At 43.2% G+C, this 23,017-nt stretch overlaps 4 protein-coding genes and 1 pseudogene across 7 annotated transcripts; all 5 read left to right on the forward strand.

Moving 5' to 3' along the window:
- The first annotated feature begins 2,921 nt into the window (after positions 1 to 2,921).
- Positions 2,922 to 4,526, forward strand: LOC115750958. Its single transcript, XM_030688592.2, has 2 exons — positions 2,922 to 3,682; positions 3,820 to 4,526. The coding sequence occupies exons 1-2, from the start codon at positions 3,008 to 3,010 to the stop codon at positions 4,465 to 4,467; spliced, it is 1,323 nt and encodes a 440-aa protein (XP_030544452.1). The 5' UTR covers positions 2,922 to 3,007; the 3' UTR covers positions 4,468 to 4,526.
- Positions 4,527 to 5,974: 1,448 nt separating this feature from the next.
- LOC115751030 (sec-independent protein translocase protein TatB-like) lies at positions 5,975 to 7,830 on the forward strand. Its single transcript, XM_030688717.2, has 6 exons — positions 5,975 to 6,132; positions 6,250 to 6,371; positions 6,780 to 6,915; positions 7,002 to 7,060; positions 7,141 to 7,339; positions 7,492 to 7,830. Exons 1-6 carry the CDS (start codon positions 6,072 to 6,074, stop codon positions 7,587 to 7,589), a joined length of 675 nt encoding a protein of 224 aa, XP_030544577.1. The 5' UTR covers positions 5,975 to 6,071; the 3' UTR covers positions 7,590 to 7,830.
- Positions 7,831 to 9,300: 1,470 nt separating this feature from the next.
- On the forward strand, positions 9,301 to 10,488 carry LOC115751047 (annotated as a pseudogene).
- Positions 10,489 to 15,376: 4,888 nt separating this feature from the next.
- Positions 15,377 to 16,843, forward strand: LOC115750972. The gene is made up of 2 exons (XM_030688611.2): positions 15,377 to 16,076; positions 16,188 to 16,843. The coding sequence occupies exons 1-2, from the start codon at positions 15,405 to 15,407 to the stop codon at positions 16,827 to 16,829; spliced, it is 1,314 nt and encodes a 437-aa protein (XP_030544471.1). The 5' UTR covers positions 15,377 to 15,404; the 3' UTR covers positions 16,830 to 16,843.
- Positions 16,844 to 18,957: 2,114 nt separating this feature from the next.
- Positions 18,958 to 21,704, forward strand: LOC115751017 (sec-independent protein translocase protein TatB-like). Of its 4 annotated transcripts, none has more exons than XM_030688688.2 (7): positions 18,958 to 19,107; positions 19,227 to 19,348; positions 19,784 to 19,919; positions 20,009 to 20,067; positions 20,148 to 20,346; positions 20,547 to 20,660; positions 21,168 to 21,704. In XM_030688688.2, the coding sequence occupies exons 1-6, from the start codon at positions 19,047 to 19,049 to the stop codon at positions 20,654 to 20,656; spliced, it is 687 nt and encodes a 228-aa protein (XP_030544548.1). In that variant the 5' UTR covers positions 18,958 to 19,046; the 3' UTR covers positions 20,657 to 20,660; positions 21,168 to 21,704. The 4 variants fall into 4 exon arrangements, with proteins under 4 accessions (XP_030544548.1, XP_048134724.1, XP_048134725.1 ...); XM_048278767.1 differs by having other exon boundaries at positions 21,208 to 21,704; XM_048278768.1 differs by having other exon boundaries at positions 21,312 to 21,704.
- The last annotated feature ends 1,313 nt before the right edge of the window (positions 21,705 to 23,017 follow it).

Consider the following 23,017-nt stretch of genomic DNA (forward strand, 5'->3'; position numbering starts at 1 on the left):
GTAGGAGTTACCCCAATTGTACATCGAATTGAAGTGGATGATGCTATTGTAGTTCGAATGCCGAAATTGCACGCGATGGCCAAGCCATGATGTAGACAAGCTAAGGGGGAAGCCGTGTCGAATTCGGGCATGTCAACCTCGGTATTCGTCCGCAACCACAATTCTCCACTCACATCACTTTTCCCCTACCTGTTCCAAATTCAAATCTGACAAAGGCCTACCGCGATATATGGCTGCATTCGAAATTATTAGACCTGTCAAAATAAATTATAAATATTTTTCTTATTTTTATTTGATGAGTTGAATTATTATACGAATTAATTATATTCAGTAATAGGATCATAAATGGGTTAAATGATAAAGTCTAAAATAATATAAATGTTAAATAAGTCGATAACTTGCTTAGCCCAATTTATTTAATGATTCTTTCTTCGCTCTCTCTCTCTCTCTCTCATCCTAATTTGATATCGCGCTCGCTTGCTCTGCGCTCTTATCTCGATTTGAGTATGAGTTCTTCTAGATTTGATTAAATATAAAAGTATTTCAATAATATGTGTCAGGTATGGATTGGATATGATTGGGAATATGTCGGGTATGGATCACTAAATTTATATTGCAGAGAAATGGGTCAAAACAGGGCTAAATTGATCAATTTGAATCGGGCCATTTAGGACATGACCCAAATCCGATCCGATCTATTTATTTAACAGGTCTAGCCATCACACACCGGTGAGTGACTTCGAGAACATATTGTTAGCACGAAACAACATTTCCTTCTCAATTCTCATAGTATTAGGGGTGATCGGTTCCCCATCCGGTCTGATTCTCTTCAAAAATTGGAAATCGAATCGGTGGTCCCGACTTCTAATTTTTGAAATCGGATCTTGGACCAGCCACCTCGAGGATTGGGAATCGGACCGGACCGTTAGTCCGGGCGGTTCCAAACAATATAGGCTGTAACTTTGTTGAGTGGCTTCGGAAGGCAAGTATTGTTCTTTGTGGTACTGATGTCAGACTGGATGTGGGAGGTGACAAGGCATCGACCAGTGGAGTCGCAAAGTGGAAGAAGGAAAATTTCCCTTCTTTTTTCTTTTAACTTTTCTTCTGCTTTTTCTTCCGCCGCCCTTTAGAATCGGGAACTGAACCATCGATTCCAATCCGATCGGGGCAATCCCGATCCGAACGGTTCGATTTGCTCGCTCCTACACAGTACTTGACGTTCATAGCTGCACCATGATTTTGGTATAATGATTTCCCAGTGTATAAGTGTGAATCTTGTTCACACAACTTTTGGTGCGGAAGAAAAGCACGGCCAGATGTTGACATTCGATGACAACAAATCCGTCAATGAGTTTCTTGTGGATAAATTGCTTTGGTATTTCACCGAGGTCAGAGTTGAATCACGACATGCAACTCGCCAAACAAATCGCAAGGTGGAGGAATCCGATACGTTCACTCGGAGAGATCATCAAGAGAGAATTCAAATTGGAGCCCGTCAATATAACCGGTTGGGTCCATCTTCACCAAAAAGATTTAAGCTAATGAGTTATAAGCCAATCATGACATATTAACTACTCCACACAATATCGGTTCACCGATGTAAGAATTTTTTAACCTAGCCCACACGTGTCGAGAACAAATACACACATGAATTTGCACCCATAACGGAATCTAGTACGATTCTAAAGCTCGTTTATTTCGTAGAAAATGAATGGTTTAGAAAATATTTTTGTAAAAGTGATTGCTTGTGTAGATATTACAAAAATAAATGGACAAAAATAATTTCACCGTCCATGGAAATGTTTCGTCAGTACCTTAGGGCGTGGTGCGTATGGTAACATTTTCGCTCTAGAAATCAACTTCTAATCGGAAGTTAATTTTTCTATTTTTGCTTCTGATTTTAGCATATGAAGAGAAGTGATTTTTTTTTTTACTTTTTCAAGTGGCTCTAAAACTACTTTTGGAGCAAAAAAAATGCTCTGCTCTAAGAGTAAACAAATACGATTGCATAATCAAACAGATTTATATACTAGAAGTCGCGTTATCAAATCGATTTTTCATTTCAAAAATACTTTTGGAGCAAAAATTTTGCTCCAAAAGTGTTTTCATCCGTGCCGTTAAATACAATAATCGCGAAATAAATAATCGCGAAATATATAACCAGATTTCGCGTATATTAATTAATTTATACACTGTCCTATGTTTTTCGTATTGGTTGTGGTTGATGGGACCAGATGAGATAGTGTCCCGCGATGCTTTACGTGTAAAGACAAATGGTCAATTATTGCATGTCGAGTGGATGCCATTTGGTCCGATGCATGATCTTTCCTACCTAGTACCTACACGTGTGATTTTTTTTTTTTTCTCTTCACTCGTTTACTCTAAACTAATATTCATCTGAAAAAATTTCATAGTAATAAATCACGACGCATTTATCTAAAACTAATTTTTGTATTATAAAAACAAGCCGGATATCTAACATGATTTTTAACATAAACAAATACTAATATGAGATTGGACCCAAAAAAAAAAAAATACTAATATGAGTACTTTTTCCTTTTATCTATCTTATATTTACTCTTCTCGAGACTTTTCTTTTACATGTGATACTAGCTTCTTTATCCCATCAATCTATTTATCAAAAGGGCCGCATATCTATTAAGCCATTGGATTAACTACATGACTGGCATATCTTTTTTGGACGAAAAGAAAATTGGATCAATTCCTGGGTAGTATCGGGAATCACAAAGTCGATTCTCGCCAGAAACTAATCATCCCTAATTCGATTTTTTTTTCAAATGATATTAAAAAATTCCATTATAATCAGTTTTTTTTTCTTTCTTTCTTTTTCTTTTTTGAGATGGTTCATTTTTAGCTAAAGTCCCGGCAGCAGTCAGTAATCACACACCCCAAAGGATATATCCAAAGACTCTAACAAAACACTAGCTCACACGAGAACCTCAGCTCCTCCAACGGACGACTCCTCCTTCCACGAACAAACCAAACCATGCCCTCCACACCACCACCACAATCTCCCTCTCCTCCCACCGCCGCCGCCGACCTCCAGGCCCTCCTCGACGCCGCGCGGCCCTTCCTGCGCGGGGAGCTCGAGGTCGTCGACCCGCGCCTCCCCTCCCTTGTGGCCACCCTCCGCTCGGTCGGCGCCGGGGAGTGCTGGCACAAGCACGGCAGCTTCCTCGAGCACCTCGTCGACATCTACCGCGTCCTCCGCCTCTGGCGGGTCCCCGACGCCGTCTGCCTCTGCGGCCTCTTCCACTCCGCATACTCCAACTCCTACGTGAACCTGGCCATCTTCGACCCCAACACCGGCCGCGACGTCGTCCGCAGCCACGTCGGCGATGCCGCGGAGCGCCTGATCCACCTCTTCTGCATCATCCCTAGGCATACCATTATCCACGACGACCTGCTCTTCCGCTACGACGACGCGGAGCTCGTCGAGCACCTGAAGCTCTCGGAGATGTCCCTCCGGAGCGCCAAGGAGAAGGGGGTGTTCAGAGGCGACGAGGCGTGGCGGAAGAAGGTCCAGTCGCTGCTGCCCGCGGAGGGGATTAGGGTGAAGCACATAAAGACCGGAGAGGAGGTGCTCGTTTCGAGAAGGGTGATAGCGACTTTCTTGATGATGACCATGGCAGATTTCAGCGACCAGCTCTTTGGATTTCAGGTAACGGGATGTCGGGTCGTGGTACTCGGATCTGTCAGTTTGGTCCGGCATGTTAGAAAACTTGTAGACAGAGGAGTCGATCGGTTAATTCGTAGTTGCTCAGCGTGAGAAATTTGACACCGTTTTTACTTTTTCAGGACATGCTGTTCGAGAACAGCGACGGGCGGTTGGAATTCACCGGGAACAATTTCTGGGCACTGTGGCCCGGGGATGGGAAGCCCGGGCTCTGGATGAACTCGATATCGAGGATGGGGGCGGTGTACATGCTGGTGGTGAGAGAGGAAGAGATGTTCATGTTGGAGAGGAGGAAGAAGAGCAGCAAAAGCAACGCCGACTCGGAGCCGCCGGCGGAGGAAGAGCGGGACGAGGACATAGAGCTGGTGGTGCCGCCGGTGTTCGAGTCCTGCACGCGGGTGCTGGGCGCGAGGGAGCAGATCGAGGCGAGGGACAAGTACTGGGAAGCGGTGTGCGAGGTGAGCGGAGGAGGAGGCGAGCAGTACGGGGCGGTGGAGCGGAGGCTGAGGGAGAGCGTGGAGAAGAACCCGTTCGTCGGGGAGCCGAGGGTGGTGCTGGGGCAGGTGTACCTCGGGGAAGGGCGGTACGAGGAGGCGGAGAGGGAGGCGGAGGCCGGGCTGAGGCTGCTGCTGGAGTGGGGGAGCCCGTGGGACAAGAGGACGTCGTGGGAAGGGTGGGTGGCGTGGGCCAGGGTGTTGCTCATGAAGGCCAGGGAGAGGTCTTGGCCCAACACTTCCTGGGGTATCCTCAATTTGGGGCTCGTCAAGTGATTTTCACTAAGGTTGTTGTCGTGAGTCATTTGGTGCGGTCGCGAGTGGTGCCCGTGCCTTAATGCGTCAGATAAATAAGTGGTACGCACGCGCAGTTCATATCTTTCTCCACAATCTTCAGCTTTGGATATCCACTACTGTCTAGTGCTGCATATACTGTCTAGTGCTGCTCCTATATGCAAGTGAAACTGAAATAAAACCCTTATTTTAGCTTCCCCGATCGAAGCAAGGGTGCATTTGATTCGGTTTTGGCGAAAGCCTTTTGAACCCCCGGAGGCTCTTTGGGCAAACGCAAACGGCGGTTGGCAAATCAGTGGAGAGGTTTGGGAAAATGCAAATGGCCTTTGGCACAAGATAGGCTCGGAGGTGCTTTGAAATGCTGCATTTCCGGAATGCAAATACAATGTTTTTCTTCCAACTTTTCCCTCGTCGAACTTTCATAATTCAGGAAATGTTTCCACCTCAAGCAACCTCAATGGGCGAGGGTTCGAGTGCCGGCAAAGCCAAATCTGGCTACCAACAAGCCAATCTAGCCCCGGCCAACACACTTGGTGTTGCTTTGCAACCTCGAGCAAGGCTGGCCGTCGACCATTAGCCGGCAATCGATTTGACTCGCCGATGGCTATATTCCGCTAGCAAATGATTTGCAATTTTTCTTGAAAAAGAAATTTAGCAAAAGTCATCTACAAAGTGTAGTTTTTATCACGGATATCCCGTTCAGCCCAAAGTCCTTTACATTTTTCCAAAAAAATTTCCCCAAAATCGAACCAAATGCACCCTAAATCACCCTTTCAACAATGTATTGATGCTTTCCCTGGCTAAACAATTTTTTATCACTTGATGAGGAAAGAGCGGAATAGCAAGCCTTTGTCACATGAAACAATCGATCTTGTATCCTCCTCGGTTAGAGATAACTGCATTGTATCGTGCACATTTACCCTCGGATTGACTAGAATGTCATCGTAACAATGAATGTCAATTCAAAACTCAAAACCTTAATTCTCTTTCGGTCTCATTTGTGAATCACTTAACTAATTCTCTCCCAATCGATGTGAGACTCCGTGGCATTTTCACTGTCAATGATATGATGGATATACAAGGATGGTATGAAGGATGCATTTAATACAACTCAATGGTGGCATTGATTAGGCGAAAACATATGGTACGAGGGACTCTTATGTGATATTTCATAATTCCTCAGAGTTTAATATATGCTCTCTTTCTATTTTCCCAAATTCGGAGCGATAATCAGAAGGAGAAGTAATAAGTAGATTTTGTGTGTCATTAATTTTCCTAGTGTTGAAAATAAGTTAAGTACTTAAGTTAACTCTTAAAGCTACTCTTTAGTTAATTAAAAGAATGCGAAGCTACTACCTCTTAAGAAAGAAAGTTAAGCTCAAAGGCCGAAAGTTCGGACGTGGCACGTGCAGCCTCAAGCCGGCCCATGGGTTGAACCGATTGCCCCAATTGACCGACCCGTTAAATGTATCCGGCCCGTGCCCATCAGAACTCCATCTCGCTCTCTGTTCCTCTTCTTCTCCGGAAGTTCGTAGTCAGACCCAGAGAGACGCGGAAGCTGAGACCTCTCGACGATCAACAGCGAAATGTTTGGACTTTCTTATGGCGAGCTCTTCCTCTTGATCGGAGCAACCGCTGCCCTTATCGGTCTCTCTCTCTCTCTCTCTCTCTCTCTCTCTCTCTCTCTCAATGCTTTTACGTTCGTCCTCTCCGTTTCCGTCGGCGATGCGATGAGTCGAGTTTTCAATGGTGAACTGTTGACAGGACCCAAGGACCTTCCGATCATAGCGAGAACCGCGGGCCGGTTGGCGGGTCAAGCCATTGGATACGTTCAATTAGCCCGTGGGCAGTTCGATTCCGTCATGCAGCAGACTCAAGCCCGTCAGGTTGTTCCTTTTCCTCGTCCATACCATTGTCTCCGCCACGCGTTCCAGCGAAATTTTGTATCGATTTAACGGTTCATTAGATTGCCGTTCGATTGTATATTGTCATTGGGAGGTTTGATAAGGTGGAGATTGTCAATCCAAGCGGTGATGAAGATTCGGAATAGAGTGGCAATGCACATTGTGAGAAAGAATAGGAGTTACATTCTGTTGATGTGAGCAGTGCACAGCAGAGTTTTGAGGCGTTCAGTTTGGTATCGAACACATGAACTGGAACTTGTGAAAAATAGCTAAATTGCTGGAAAAAGACACCAATTTGGAAGATGTCGGATTGTCATTAGTCGAATAGTTGGGCTGTTACTTAGGCTAGGATGGTTTTCGCTCCACTTACAACTTCAATTGGACAATCAGGTGCACAAGGAGCTACAGGACACCATAGCCCAGTTGGAAGCCATACGCCATGAAATCAGAAGCGTATCTTTCATGAATCCTGGCCCGTTAACTCGAAGGCTGGTGGATGATCCGAATAACACCTCTGTTAGCAGCGGTAATTGTTGATGATTGTTTACTGAAAGCTGGTTGTTATAACTATTACGCATCTCTGATTCTCATGTTCTCTCTTTTGGTATATAGGTGACAAATTGCCCAAGGCACCTACAGAAGGAGATACGGAGATGACTAACTCCACGAAGGTTTTGTCTGACAGTATTATCGTTTTCATCTTTTAATGTCGCATAGTTTAATTGACTCTGAAATATTAAACTTTTGGTAGGATTGCGGTACCACTGGATCCGACCTAACTAATATGCATAGCCAGGCAATCACATATGCAAAGTTGGCTGAATCACCAGCGATTAGGTCTGGTTCACCACAAAGCAGTACTGAGGCGGACAGGGTTGATGATGAATCTGGTTTTCCTACCGTTTTGCCCGTGTCAGCTGAAACTGCCGGTTTATTGCCAAATCGGAAAGGTAAGCCTTTGTCAGAGGTTTGGTCATTGAGTTCTTGGCTGGCCTCCTGGATAAATTGAAGACTTTTTTTAATCAAGAAAGAAGTATTGGAGTTGTTCTGGTCGTATGCTGTTTAAATTGCATCCAATAAGTAGATCTCAAATGTTTGGCAGATGATGTAAAAGGATCTGACATTGTGCTAGAGGCTATGTTGGAAGCAGAGGTGGCTCGCAATGCCAAAGAATTTTTCTCTCAACCCAGAATCAAATAAAATATGAGTGAGAAGGTATTTATAATTTTATTCAGGCCTGCTGTTGCTCTTAGTTTCTTGAGGAGAAGAGTTATAGGTTATAGTTATTCTTTGATTGGTGGGTGGATTCTGTTCAATTCACGCTGCTTATATGCTTGCATATGATATAAGGATGGCTGTGCACTTGCATAGGATATATACAGACTTAATGTGAAAATTGGTTGGTGATGAGAGGGGACTTTGTTATGTCGAATCTTAGTGGAGGATAAGTGCAAGCATTTTGACCTTGAACATTTCTGTGTATGGTGATTCATGCTGTTTGTATTTAGATATACGGTGCGTTTGGTTCAGCTTTTTCAATGGGCTTTGGGGAAATGCAAAGGAGTTTAGATGTGAATGTGCATGCATAAACTTTTTGTTAGATAATTTATTTGTTAAATGATGTTCAGAGTGTCGTATTGGGTAAATCTTCTTCTGGAAGATGGTTGCGTTCAAAAAATATATTCGGCATATATTGGTGCTTACCTTCAGTTCTTTTGGATCCTTGTCCTTCTACTTTGTGCACAGCATGATGCTAGACCTTGCTGTGGATCAGTAAGTCGCAGAGTGTCAAAATGTTGGGTACTGGGGAAGGAAGGGCATGTCACTTCAACCATCATGAAGAGTTTTCCTTCCTCGCCCATGGGCAGACAATTTCAGAATTGTGGTTCTCACATGGGTGGGACTGTGGAACACTTTGAGAGCGCCTTTTACACCCCTTGGTTACCTACGTGTCCAGGTTGGAGGTTCTCGAGGCTGGAAATGTTGGTAGAGCAACGGTATCGACTAAAGAATGGAGAATTCAATTCCACCATGGGTCAGATCAATTCAGTGATTGTTGCATTCCCCCTTTTGTGTATCTACTCCTTTCTTTGGCTTTTTCCCCATTCTTTAACTATGGCAGTTCTCAATTCTCTCTTATATATAGTGGATTGTATGAACTTGCGGAAATTCGAATCGATTTATTCCTTTCACGGTTGCATGTTAAAGGCAGACGTGTTCCATTTGAAAACAAAGATCGGACTTGAAACAACCGGAGACGACCATGATCTCTTTAAGCTACTGGGAAAGTAAAAAGGAATAGAGCGGGCGAGATTTTGCTGCAAAATGATCTTTGCATTCCCTCTTTTTGCTCAAGGAATTACGTACTTTTCCCTCTTTTAGCAGTCTGTGTCACGTTAGAACAGAAATTTTAACAGTGGGTCTTTTTATTGCTCGAGTAAAAGGGTTCATGCGCCATTTGAACAGTGGGGCGATTTCTATCACGACGGTGAAAGCTTGCGGATTTGGAATTGGGCCTTGGTTGTGGTCGATCCATCCAGGTGAACGAGTACAAAATGGGTCTTCAAGTTCCTAAATTATGCATCTCTCTGCGGCACTCCACGATAAAACTTAAGGTCACATCAATCTAATATCAGGGAAAGGTAGTCATAAGAAAACAAAGCTAGTGGAAATCCCATGTCATTGTCAGGTGCACCTATCAGAATTGGAAACAAAGGACCTCCGGCTTCTCCAATAACAAAAAAATATTTAAGATCAATGTCCCTTCCGTCTGGCTGGGGGTAGATCATGACATCCATGTGGTTCCCATGCAGGCAATCAGGAAAGACAAGAGAATCTTGGCAAGACCAGGTAAGACGAAGAGGAAGCAACTGTTAAAGATGCGTCAAGTACAAGAAGGCTTGTTTTGTTAGAGGGTTCCCTTCAAAGGTTGAAGGGAAATCCCCGATATGGCGGAGGAGGTGAAACTGTTCAAGACATGGTCAAGCCCATTTCCTTTGAGGGTCGTTTCGACACTGCAGCTCAAGGGCATTCAATCCGAATCCGTCCTGGCAGATCTCTCCGAGAAAGGCGACCTTCTTCTTCGGTACAACCCGGTTTACAAGAAAGTACCTGTGCTTCTCCACAACGGAAGACCCATCTCAGAGTCCTTGGTAATTCTCGAGTATGTCGACGAGACATGGAAGTAATACCCGCTTCTCCCACAGGATCCTTATGCGAGGGCCATGGCACGATTCTGGGCCAAATTTGGTGATGACGAGGTAATTTACGATACACCGCGTAGCATTTGTTTCTCTTATGCACCATGCATGACGGTAAATGTTGATCCCAAGAAAGAGCTGTGTCTATTGACTTCATCAGACAATGTGGATTTAGAGAAGTCAGAGACAAATGTAACAGTGTGTTCATCATTGGAGCTTCGAAAAGTCTGCCCGAAACTAGTCACCAGAATAATGTACATACGGAGCTAAACTGACCTAAGTTGCGATCTTAAAGATTTTAGTGCAAACAGAACACCCAAATGGCGCATCTGTTAAAAATATGTTTGATGTTGGGGGGAGGGAAGTTTGCAGGTTCTGCCATCAATAGTGACTGCTTTTAAAAGCGAAGGCAAAGAGCAAGAAGTAGCTCTTGCAGAGGCAAGTGAGCAACTGCAGAAGCTGGAAGAAGAGCTTAGAGGGAAGAAATTCTCTGGCTGAGACAACATCGGATATCTGGACATCGCACTTGGATGGTTGGCCTATCTAGTTAGGGTCTTTGAGGAGATATCCAGCCTTGGAGTGCTTGATGGTGAGAGGTTTCCACTTCTATTTGCATGGTTGAAGGAGTTCTCAGATGCTTCAGCAATCAAAGATAGTTGGCCACCCCATGACAAGCTCATTGCCAATTTCGTTGCTCTTTGTCAAGCGCGTCGCCTGAAATGGTCATCAACTTGACTTGTTTTCTTTCGTTGGAGGGTGTTAAGACTCGTGTTATTGTCAAGTTTTCATCTTCATATTCCAGAACGATCTGCTGCGCTTGCTTACGGATATTTTCAATCATCAGTTTTCATACAACTGTGGGACTACTGTGCTAACCCGGTGTCCCGGTATACAAAATAGTTTGCCCTGAGTGCATGCAATGGAATATTTGCTAGTTCAGGACAGGAGACAATCGAACAGTTCAATTTGTAATTCACAAGGCCACTAGCATATGGGTACTGGCTAGTTGTTCATCCCGGGCTGTCATATACATTTAAGCACGCAGAATAGTGTACTGACGAAAAAGTGTGAAATAGCATCACCTTAAGCTTCCGAAGAAGTGACGACAATAGCTTTGAGAGATTGGTACAATGCATCTAAAGCAAATTATCGAACTTTTATTGCTGTCCACGAGCTTTCTTTCAAAGCTGGAAATAAAGGAACTCCAAGAAAATACTCCACCAGCAAGAACAACATTGCAAGAAGATCGTTTCGGCTGATCAAGCGGGATTTAAATCCGATCTTCGACAAAAGCCAACTTGGAGGATATACTCAGACCCATGAAAGAAGATGATCAACAAGAGCAATTGTACGACTATCTGCATGCTGGTAACGATGCATCTCTGCCATAATTTGATCAAACAAACAAGGGGCATCCATTTACAGTCTAGAAGGTAGTCGTCTGACACCCCTAGGATTTAGCTATCAAACTTTAGGATTTGGTAGGATTTGGTAGGATTTGGTAGGATTAGGAATCTTCTCCCATTACTTCGGATCTGAAATCGAAGCCGGGCCGAACCTCGAAATGGAAAAACGACATCCCAGATACTCCGAATGACGTTACGACAATGGCATCCGAAAGGAGATGGGAAAAGACTGTGTAATCAGATTCTGGCATCCAATATGGTTATCTTTATATCTCTTTTTACCTCTTTGGTCTTCATATTGCAGTAGTTCTATTTAAGTATATTTTAGCTTATGATCTCTATAGTAGTAGAAGTAGAACCTCATTTAGAGTTGTATCAGGTTGATCTTCAGCTCGAAATCCAGCCGACTTCTTCTGATCTTAGCGAGATAGTCCGTGCTTTGTTTCACCTCTTGAAATATGTGCTTCGCTTGACTATGTGCATCTTGTCCGATGAGCGTCGCGCCACGGAAGATGAGCCTAGTTTTAGAGTAACGATAGTACACAAGGTAGAGAGAAGTAGGTTCACTACTGCAAGCGCATTCCTGCTGTTGCTGCGACAGTCAGGCCATCTTCGATTCAAATCCAGACTTCATCGATCCAGCACAAAACGTGATTGCCATCCCCTCCTTTAACCTCTCGCGAAGATGGTAGCGATTCGGAGTTTTGTCATGTATGCAAGAAGGAAAGAGTCCAGTGACTGTTTCCATTCTTTGTGGCCTCCATTGTCAAGCTCGTATTACAAAAAACAAGCAGTTAATTTTCGAGGTTTCCTTGAGTCACCTAGCGATTTGAACACAGGACCTGAGGTTTGCAGATGACTTCCATGATCATCGGAAGCTCCGAAACTCCGTAACTGGCCTCAATATTACAGTACGATTAGTGTAGAAGTTATAGAGGATGCTTCCGAGTACGGTGCTTTTTAATTCACTAGCAGATCAGTATCACATGTTGCATGGAGTGTCCTTCCCATTACGAATTTGTAAATACCAATTGAATTATATGTGCAAAAAAAAAGAAGAAGATGATTGCTATTGACCCATCACCCCTTTCTCGGGGGCGACTCTCTTTAGGCTTCGTGGTTACGAAGTATCTAGAGATCATTATAACTTAAGGATGGTTCTGCCTGTCTCCCAGTGGTGCAGGCTGCAAACCTTTAGAAATATTTAACGTAGGTCTGAGGTAGCCCCCCAAGCAGATCAGATCACATGTTGGCATGTTGCATGGAGTGTGCTTCCCATTATGAATTTCTAAATGCTAATTGAATTATATATGCAAAAAGAAGGATGACTGCAGCTCACCAATCACTTCTTTCTCGAGGGTGACTCCCTCTGGGCTTTGTGGTTACAAAGTGCATAAAGATCATTACAATTTGGGAATGGTTCCACCTGTCTCCCAATGGAGCAGGCTACAAACTTCTAGAATTATTTAACGTCGGCCCCAAGCCAGACCCCAACTAGATTATATCACATATTGCATGGAATGTGCTTCCCATTAAGAATTTCTAAATTCCAATTCAATTATATACGCAAAAAAGAAAGATGATTGCGGTTGACTAATCACCTCTTTCTCGGGGGTGATCCTCTCTGAGCTTTATGGTTACGAAATACCTAGAGATCATTACAAATTAGTAATGGTTCCCTCTATCTCCCAACGGGCTGCAAACATATAGAATTATTTAATGTCGGTCCAAGGTCGACCTCCAAGCCGCCCCCTCCCCCTCAATTCATAGCATATTATTTTTTTCTTTCCATAGGGAAAATACCAGAAAGACTTACGGAAGTAAATCTTACTGTTTTTCATTAAGCCTTTTTAAGGACATGTTCAGGTATACTCAATATTATAGTATGACTAGTGTAGAAGTTCCAAAGGATGCTCCCGATTAAGGTGCTTTTTAATTCACAAGCAGATCATATCACATGCTGCAAAGAGTGTGCTTCCTATTACGAATTTCCAAGTGCCGATTGAATTGTATATACCGAAAAGAAAGATGACTGCCGTTGGCCAATCACCTCTTCCTCTGCCTGAGCTGGACATATGGGCCCTGTTCATTTAAAAAATGAATTATTCGATAAACATTTTCCTCAAAATAATTATTTATATTGCTGTAAAATTACTCAACAAAAAATATTTTCATCATTATTCCATGTTAAACATTTTTGTTAACGATGACGATATTTTTTCGTTCGTGCATTCGTTTGTTGTTAACGATATAATTGAGTAGAGGAAGGTCAGTTACTTCTTAACTACCAATTAGTCGGGAAGGATAGAACATGTGTTTTGGGCACGGAACAATGAAATTCTGCATCAAAACTAATATTTTTAGGAACTAGTAGAGTTCATTGCTTCCATAAAGAAGTACATATTCTTTACATTTCATGCACACTGCTATTGATTTTGTTTCTCCTATTTAGACCTGTCAAATGGGCGAATCGGATTGGATTTGGGCGGGGTCGAAAATGATCAGACCCATATTGATCCATTTAACCGTTTTGACCCAATAAAAATCTAGCAAGTCATGCCGGACCCAACCCAAACCCTGACCCATATTGTTAAAAATCCAACGACGGGCGGACGAAGATTTTCCAACATAAAAAATGCGAAGAATTATCAGTGATGCAATCCGAGAAATTGGAAGCGGAAAATACAAGGCGCTGCTTGCCACAGTATAATAGATTTAATATTTTTGAGACAATTTTCTTCTCTGTCTCGGTAAACATTTTTACCAACTCTCTCTCTCTCTATATCTCGATCTCGACATTTGATTTTTTTTTTTTATAGCTAATTTGAACAGCACAGTACTTAAGACTGATTCAAAGTTGTAGGCTGCATCTGTCTCTCTTCAAAGTCAACATGTAATTTAAAATTTAGAACATTCTAAAATGAGGGATTGGCAGTCACTTCTTTCCCTCTCCTTCTTACGCTATTAGTTTAACTTTTTATTTGGGTCTATTCTATGTAATGTACAAATGGTGGGAGCATGCTGTCGAATGATGATGAATCTGACCTATCAAAGCCACGGGATAATAACAAATAATAAAGCAACTTGTACTGACTGAGGAAGGCCATACATCGCCACGACTAAAGAACATGCATAAAACTGGGGGATTAGTTTTAATGCACCACGTAGTCTCCACTCTCGCAACGGTATAGCTGGCGTGATTAGGTTAGAAATAATCACCGAATTATGGTGTTCTTAGCATATAAGATCAGAAGCACGCGAATGAGTTGACTCAATTAATGACATTTATAAACTAAATGAATTGTAAATGAGTAAAAATATGAGTTTTTTTTTTTTTTTTTGGTAAAGGTAAGATATATATTGAGTAAAGCGCAGATTACAAAACAAAACCTCCGCCGCACACCACCGGAGTGTCGCTAAAAGCGTAAGGGCAGCTCGGGTAGAAAAATCTAACTAGACAAGAGCCACAGAGAGGCCAACAACCAAGACCAAACTGTGGGGACTATACAAGAACCTGTACAAGAGTGACGCAAGTAGCTGTATAAGATAAAGACCAAGCACCATGGTCCAAAATGATAACAGGAAGGACAAACTTCCCAAAAATCAATCAAAAATCGCGGAGGAGATGCCCCAAGAAATCTGCATTATTCGATTTACGGGGATGTCGTCAACACGTCTGAAGGTGGTAGCCTTATCCTTGACCACCTTTTGAAGACATTCCTTGATGGCAGTCAAATTAAGTTGCTTGTTGCGGAATAGGATGTGATTCCGTTCCGTCCAAATCACATGGCAAAGAGCGCCAAATGAGAATCTTGCAATGCATTGATAAAAGAGGTGGCCCCGAAAGTGCTTCATCACCCACCTAAGGTTGTCTTGCCAAGAAGCATTATGCCAAGCAAAGTTGCACTTAGCCGACCAAAATAGAGCAAGGGCATTTGTAATACTACAACCAAAAAATAAATGGTCAATAGAGTCAGGGCGATAATTACAAAAACCACTTAGCCGACCAAAATGAGTTTGTCTTTAAACTCGTTTACAACCCACATATAATTAAGTTTTCAACTCAAACCTATCAACGACTCATTTATTAAAACTTGAGTAACCTATATTTGACTAACTTCATTGAATGTGGATTAAATTGTGGATTTTCAACCCATGCTGGCACATCTTCTCATATCTTGTGAATCTATGTGCACGTTCGTATCCTAAATTTTGCATAAAGAAAATGGGGTGGGGGTGGGGGGAGGAGAAAGTTAGATTAAATTTGGCATTCGACCAAAATTGTCATTGTCATCGATACATAAATTTCTTTTACACCAACACCTTTTTTTCTGTTCACTATAAGTATAATGAATTATCAACAATATGTCCACAAACATCTCTCTCTCTCTCTAAACCAACACCCTACTATGGCCTCCACTGCACCACCACAATCTCTCTCTCCTCCCAACAACACCGACCTCCAAGCCCTCCTCCACGCTGCACGGCCTTTCCTGCGCGGCGAACTTGAGGTCGTCGACCCACGCCTCCCCTCCCTTGTGGCCACCCTCCGCTCGGCCGGTGCTGGGGAGTGCTGGCACAAGAACGGCCGCTTCCTCGACCACCTCCTCGCCATGTACCGCATCCTTCGTCTCTGGGGGGCCCCTGACGCCGTCTCCCTCTGCGGCCTCTACCACTCTGCCTACTCCAACTCCTACGTCGACCTGGCCATTTTCGAACCCAACGCCGGCCGTGACGTCGTCCGCAGCCACGTCGGCAATGCCACTGAGCGCCTCATCCACCTGTTCTGCACCGTCCACAGGCCAACCCTTATCCTCGATGACCTGCTCTTCCGCTATGATGACTCGGAGCTCATCGAGCACCTGAAGCTCTCAGAGACGTCCCTCCGGAACGCCAAGGAGAAGGGAGTGTTCAGAGGCGACGAGGCGTGGCGGCAGAAGGTCCAGTCGCTGTTGCCCGCCGAGGGGATAAGGGTGAAGCACGTAGACACGGGAGAGGACGTGCTCGTTTCGAGGAGGGTGGGGGCGGTTTTCTTGATGATGACCATGGCTGATTTCAGCGACCAGTTCTTTGGGTTTCAGGTGACGGTTGTCATGTTCATGTCATCATACTCGGATTATTCGTTACTATTGCTGTTAGTTTCTGTCGGTAATCTTGTTCTGATGAGAAATTGACACCGTTTACTTTTTCAGGACATGCTGTTGGAGAACAGCGACGGGCGGTTGGAGTTCACCGGGAACAATTTCTGGGCACTGTGGCCAGGGGACGGGAAGCCCGGGCTCTGGATGAACTCAGTATCGAGGATGGGCGCGATCTACATGCTCGTAGTGAGAGAGGAAGAGATCTTCACGCTGGAGAAGAGGAAGAGCCAAGGCAACGCCGACTCCGAGCCGCCATCAGCAGAGCGGGACGAGGACATCGAGCTGGTGGTGCCGCCGGTGTTCGAGTCCTGCACGCGGGTGCTCAGCGCGAGGGACCAGATCGAGGCGAGGGACAAGTACTGGGAAGCAGTGAGCGACATGAGCAAGTTCGGAGGGGCCGAGCATTACGACGCGGTGGAGCGGAGCCTGAGGGAAACCGTAGAGAAGAACCCGTTCGTCGGGGAGCCGCGGGTGGTGCTGGGGCAGCTATATCTTGGGAAAGGGCGGTACGAGGAGGCGGAGAGGGAGGCGGAGGCCGGGCTGAGGCTGCTGCTGGGGTGGGGGAGTTCCTGGGACAAGAGGATGCCCTGGGAAGTGTGGGTGTCCTGGGCGAGGGTGCTGTTCATGAAGGCCAGAGAGAAGTCGTGGCCTAACACTTCTTTTGGGATTCTCGCTCTAGGGCTCGTGGGGTGATTTGCTAAGGTTGTGACGGGGTTGTTGACCCGAGTAATGGTGAGGCGGGGCACCATAGGAAAAATTGTGCAACAAGTCTTTTTCTGTAATAAACTTTTTAATTGTGTCAATTTAATTTTAAATTTTTTGACAATTTATCAATTTAGTCTTAAATCTTTTAACAATTTGCCAATTAATCTCAAATCTTTTGACAATTTATCCGTGTAGTCCTTCCGGTCAACTATCCAAATAACGGGTTTAGGAATAAATTGTCAAAATGTCAAAATATTTAGGATTAAATTAGCACAAACGAAAGATTTTCAAGGCTAAATTAACAATTCGCCAGAAGATTTAGTATAAAATCGGCACAATTGAAAGGTCTATGATTGAATTGGCTTCACTGCACAATAGGTTTATGATTTTTTGGATAATTATCTAGAGCGGGGATATAGAGAAAAGCTTTTATTGCTCGTGTGCATCTTACCATTTATCGCGATCGCGGGTCCTTCTCTTCCTCAGTTGGTGTATGAATAAGGGGGCGATACTTCATATCATCATGCCCCAATCTTCATCTTTTAGCTTCTAATGGCAATGCGTTGATGATTTTCCTCCTCCATTCCTTTTAGCCGACACAATAACAGGGCACGAGCAAACTGAGCGATGCATTTTTGGAGCATTTGATAAGGGAAGAAAACGAGCACAAGCCTCGTCACATCTATCACGAGCTCCCCCACTTGGAAAAAAAGTAACGTTCTCCGGGGATATTTGTCATACTTAGGCAAATGATTAGTGAACATAACTGAAAGACAAAAAGATTAGAGGCTAACTGAGAGAGCCATTAGTAACCACTTCATGGAAATGAAATTTATAGGTTCCATCTTAGGGTGCGTTTGTTTCGGTGAAAGTGTTTTTTGGGAATTAATTTTCTGGACTTTCACTCGTTCAATTCGTCGAAGATGGTTATACTTTCCAAGCAACGGAAAATTCATTCATAAAATTAGGAATGTGAATTTCTAAATCTAAAGAGGTGAAAACATTTTTCAAAATTGCTCATCTCGAATATTGTTATATACTAAATAGTTTATTTACAAATATTTTATTTGTTAATTTTTTATAAAAAAAAAATTTCTTTTCTTTCTTCTACTACCGATCGCCGCCACAACGACGGCCGGCAACTGGCCATAGACGAGGGACTAGCTCGGCCTTACCAGATTCTGATGATCCGAATCTCGCCATCCTCGAGGGAGCTCATCCCTCGCTAGATCGGCGAGTCACCGAACACCTCCATCTTCCCTCTGCTTCTAGAACATAAATCGGCAACGGGGATGACCAAAAGTTGGAACACGCACCTAAGCACGGACCAAAGAAGGCACAAGTCTTCGTGAATTCAGAACCAGTGATGCTCCGACGCCAAAGCTCTTTGTTCGATTGACACACCTTCTCCAATCGGCTCTTCTCTGAGGTCGAGTCGTCTCTCTCTGGGGAGGCCTCGACCTCGCCCGCGGCCGGTTAGCTTATCTCTCGCCCGTGGCTGGTCGTCAGCCATTGCCGTGGCCTGCAGTAAAAGAAAGAAAAGAAAAAATAAGAAAGGGAAAAACTAAAAAATGAAAATGAAAAACATTTAAAAGTTTGAATTTTTTTTTTTTTGCCTCGAATAAAGTCATAAGATTCAAACACAACAAGACATTTTGGTCGAATATCACAACCGAAAAAAAAAAACTAGTCATTTACCTGAAAAATGATTTCTTTAAAAGGATTTTCCTTTATCATGAAGTTTTTCCCCAATCAAAGGGACCGTTATATTGAGTGCGAAGCGTGGTTGCCAAGTAACACATGAATTTCACTTTTTGTATGAATCTTGCAGTTCTCAAAAGTCAGAAGTCAACTTCTATATGATCTTCATTTTAGAAACAAGATTTTGGTTGTTCGACGTAAAAACTAGATTTTGGGTCTGGGTGTTCTCGAACATGGGTGTCGGTTAATTTTTCTAGTGCTAAATATTATAAGCTAAGTCCATTAGTTTATTTTTACAGCTACTGTTTTAGTTGGACGTGCGGCCTCAAGCCGGCCCATGGGTTGAACCGATTACCCAATTGACCGACCCGGAAAAAAGGTACCCGACACGTGCTCGTTCGAACCCCACCCTTGTCCGGGTTGTCCCCTCCTCTTCTCCTGAAGTTCGTAGTAACAGACGTCGGAGTGACGGAAGCTGACGACCCCTCGACCATTAACGGCGACATGTTGGGACTCTCTTACGGCGAGCTCTTCCTCTTGATCGGAGCAACCGCTGCCCTAATCGGTCTCTCTCTCTCTCTCTCTCTTTTACACATCCATATGCGCGCAATGCTTTTACGTTCGTCCTCTCCGTTTCTGCGGGTGACGCGATGAGTTGAGTTTTCGGCGGTGAACTGTTGACAGGACCCAAGGACCTTCCGATCATAGCGAGAACCGCGGGCCGGTTGGCGGGTCGAGCCATCGGATACGTTCAGTTAGCCCGGGGGCAGTTCGATTCCGTCATGCAGCAGACTCAAGCCCGTCAGGTTGTTCCTTTTCCTCGTCCATACCATTGTCTCCGTCACGCATTCCAGTGAGATTTTGCATCGATTAATGGTTCGATAGATAGCAATTATGCGTTCGTTTTTTTCTCATCCGCGATATAGTTTTTGGGAGGTTTGACAGTAGAGACCGTCAATCGAAGTGTCGATAAGACATTTGGAATTGCTCGCCGATGTACATCGTGCGAAAGACTAGGAGTTCCAATCTGTTGATTGAGCGGTATACGGTTGGGTTTTTGAACTTGAATTGAAGTGTCCAGTTTAGCATCGAGCGCATAAACTGGAGCTTGTGAAAAAGAGGCTAGATTGCTGAAAAAAATACCATTTTGAAGGATGTCGGATCATCTTTAGTGGAATTGTTCGGTTGTTACTTTGGCTAGGATGTTTTTCGCTCGCTTACCATTTTACTTGGACAATCAGGTGCACAAGGAGCTACAGGACACGATAGCCCAGTTGGAAGCCATACGCCATGAAGTCAGAAGCATATCTTTCGTGAATCCTGGCCCGTTGACTCGAAGGCTGGTGGATGATCCAAGCAACACCTCCATTAGCAGTGGTAATTTTTTTGTCATTGTTTGCTGAAAGCTGATTGTTACAATTATCACGCATCTCTGCTTCTCATGTTTTCTCTCTTTGGGTATATAGGTGACAAATTGCCCAAGGCACCTACCGAAGGAGATACACAGACGACTAACTTCACAAAGGTTTTGTCTGGCCATATTTTTGTTTTCATCATTTTTTATCGCCGCGTTGAATTGGCACTGAAGTATTGAACTTTTTATAGGATTTTGGTGCTGCTGGATTAGACCTAACTAATATGCATAGCCAGGCAATAACATATGAGAAGTTGGCTGAATCACCGGCCATAAGGTCTGGTTCACCACAAAGCAGTACTAAGGCAGACAGCGTTGATGATGAATCCGGTATTCCTACCGTTTTGCCCGTGTCAGCTGAAACTGCCGGTTTATTGCCAAAGCGGAAAGGTAACACATCTGTCAGGTTCAGTCATTGTATAATATTCTATGGCCTTTGTCAGGGGTTTGGGCAATGAATTTGAAGGAATTTTTTACTGGCCTCCTGGATAAATTGAAGACTTGTTCTAATCAAGAAAGAAATATTGGAGTTGTTCTGGTCATATGCTGCTTAAATTGTGTCGCCTAAGCTGATCTCTAATATTGGGCAGACGACGTAAAAGGATCTGACATTGTGTTGGAGGCTATGTTGGAGGCAGAGGTGGCTCGCAACGCCAAAGAATTTTTCTCTCAACCCCAGAATCAAATAAAATATGAGTGAGAAGGTATTTATTCAGATCTGCTGTTGCTCTTAGTTTCTTGAGGAGGAAGAGTTATTACTCATACTGATTCTCCAATTGGTGGGTGGATATTGTTCAATTCATGCTGCTCATATACTCGCTTCGGTCTTTACTTCCTACATGCCCTCTTAATTCCACAAATTACACGATAATCGAATGATGTTTAGTAAGACTGTGCACTTGCATATGATATATAGAACTTAATGTAAGAATTGGTTGGGGATGAGAAGAGACTTCATGATATTGAATCTTCAAAATTATTAGTGGAGGATAAGTGCATGCATTTTCTACCTAGAAAATTTCCATGTATGGTCATATCTGTGATAAGTATATAGATATAGATGCGAAAATGCATGCAACCGTGTTGGATAAATCTTCTTCTGGAAGACAATTCCATTCCCCAAAATAAATTCGGCATATTTGGTGCTTACCTTCAGTTTTTCTGGGTCACTCTTGTATGATGGTTGAAAGTGATTTGCCCTTCCTTCCTAGTACCCAAAATTTTGACATCCTTTGACATGCCAATCCCAAGCAATGTCTAGCATCATGCTGTGCACGAAGTAAAAGGATAATTTTCGTGGCTGTATAGGCGAAGAAATTGTATATTCAGGGAGCATCGCCGTCTCCCTCTCTTAGAATTGCGGTTCTCACATTGGCAGGAGTGTGGAACTCTTGAGAGTGCCCTTTTACAGCCCTTGGTTTTATTATCTGTCCGTGTCTTGAGGTTCTCAAGGCTGGACTTGCTGGAAGAGCGACTATATGGACCAAATAATGGAGGATTTCAATTCCACCATGTCTTCGTGATATTGTAGCTTGGGGAAAAAACGATGAATCCACGAAGGGCATGAATCATTTGTTTCATAGCTCAGATCAGTTCGGTGATTGTTTCGTTCCTCCTTTTGTGTGCGTTACTCCTCCATGAAGCTTTTGCCCCATTCTTCAGTTATGACAGTTACTCATCTTTCTCCTATATGTAGTTATTGTAATGAGATTGCAGAAACTCTGAATGAATTTATTCCCTTCCCAATTGCACTTTAAAGATAGACTTGTGTGGATAATGACACCGTAAGTATGGCGCTCACTTGAGAGCCATAACTTTTATTTGGATCACTTGAGTGTCATAACTTTTAAAATAATACATTCACTTGAGTGTCATAATTTTCAATCGATTAATTGAGTGACACCGACGTGGCATCACATTTTCTAGTGAACATTTTAAAAAGTCATGGCAATCAAGAGATCAATTGAAAAGTTGTATGGTATTCAAATGAGTTCTGCACGCAAATTATGACACTCGAGTAATCGAAAAAAATTCATGTCATTCAAGTGAGCGCCGCACGAAAGTTACAACACTTGTGGTATCCGTTTTTCCAAATGTGTGGGAAGATGAAATTCAGTTTCATTTGAAAACTAATATCGGACTTAAAACAAACTAACCACCATGATTGCTTTAAGCTTCTGGGAAAGTAGAAACGTTTTGCAAATTTATTATCTTTTTTTTTTTTTTATGTATTCCCTGTTTTTCTCATTTTTCCGTCAGCCAAATCCCTAAAAAACCTAACTTCTGATTGTAGGATAAACTATAAAGTATCCCAACTTCTCAAAAGATCCCGAGGCAAAGATTGAAGGATGAAGCAGACGAGTCCAGATCACGGATGGCCGAAACCTCGCCTCCCTCTATTCTCCTGAAATGTGAAGTGACATTAGTCATGAATTGATCCAGAGGAATCAGAAACGATGTGATCTGGATTTTTGCTGATGGGTATTGTCTTTTTTAGCTCATACTGATGGTCTGTTTTTACATGTTAGTGTCATCAGCTACGTCGGACGCCATTTAGTTTGCATGGACAGTAAAATTAAAGATTAATATTACGAAAAATTCCAAATTGATATGTCTATAATTAATTTATTCTAAATTAATTTTCTGATCGCTGAAAATCTCGAATTGATACACCTTTGACAAATTATCCTCCGTTAGTTTATGTTAAATTTTCCTGTCAAATCACGGAAGTGGATGGCACGTGGCAATTAACGGGTGTACTAATTTGAAGATGTACCGGTTTAGATTTTTTTGTGCTGTTAACCCAATTTAATGGAAACATATGAAGGTTAAATTCGCCATAGGTATACTAATTTGGTATTTTTGATGATCAAAAAATTAGTTTAGGGTAAATTTATCACAAATTTATCAATTTAAGATTTTTTATGATATTAACCCAAAAATTAACCAGATTTTTGTCCCTCCGCTAAAAGTTTATGGGTACTTGGCTCATTCAATAAGCGGTGAAATTTTGTCATTCAGGTGAAAATTTGTGGATACGGCCTTTTTCGGCTCTATCAAT

Source organism: Rhodamnia argentea, chromosome 5 (genome assembly GCF_020921035.1).
Source record: "Rhodamnia argentea isolate NSW1041297 chromosome 5, ASM2092103v1, whole genome shotgun sequence".
Taxonomy (NCBI): Eukaryota; Viridiplantae; Streptophyta; class Magnoliopsida; order Myrtales; family Myrtaceae; genus Rhodamnia; species Rhodamnia argentea.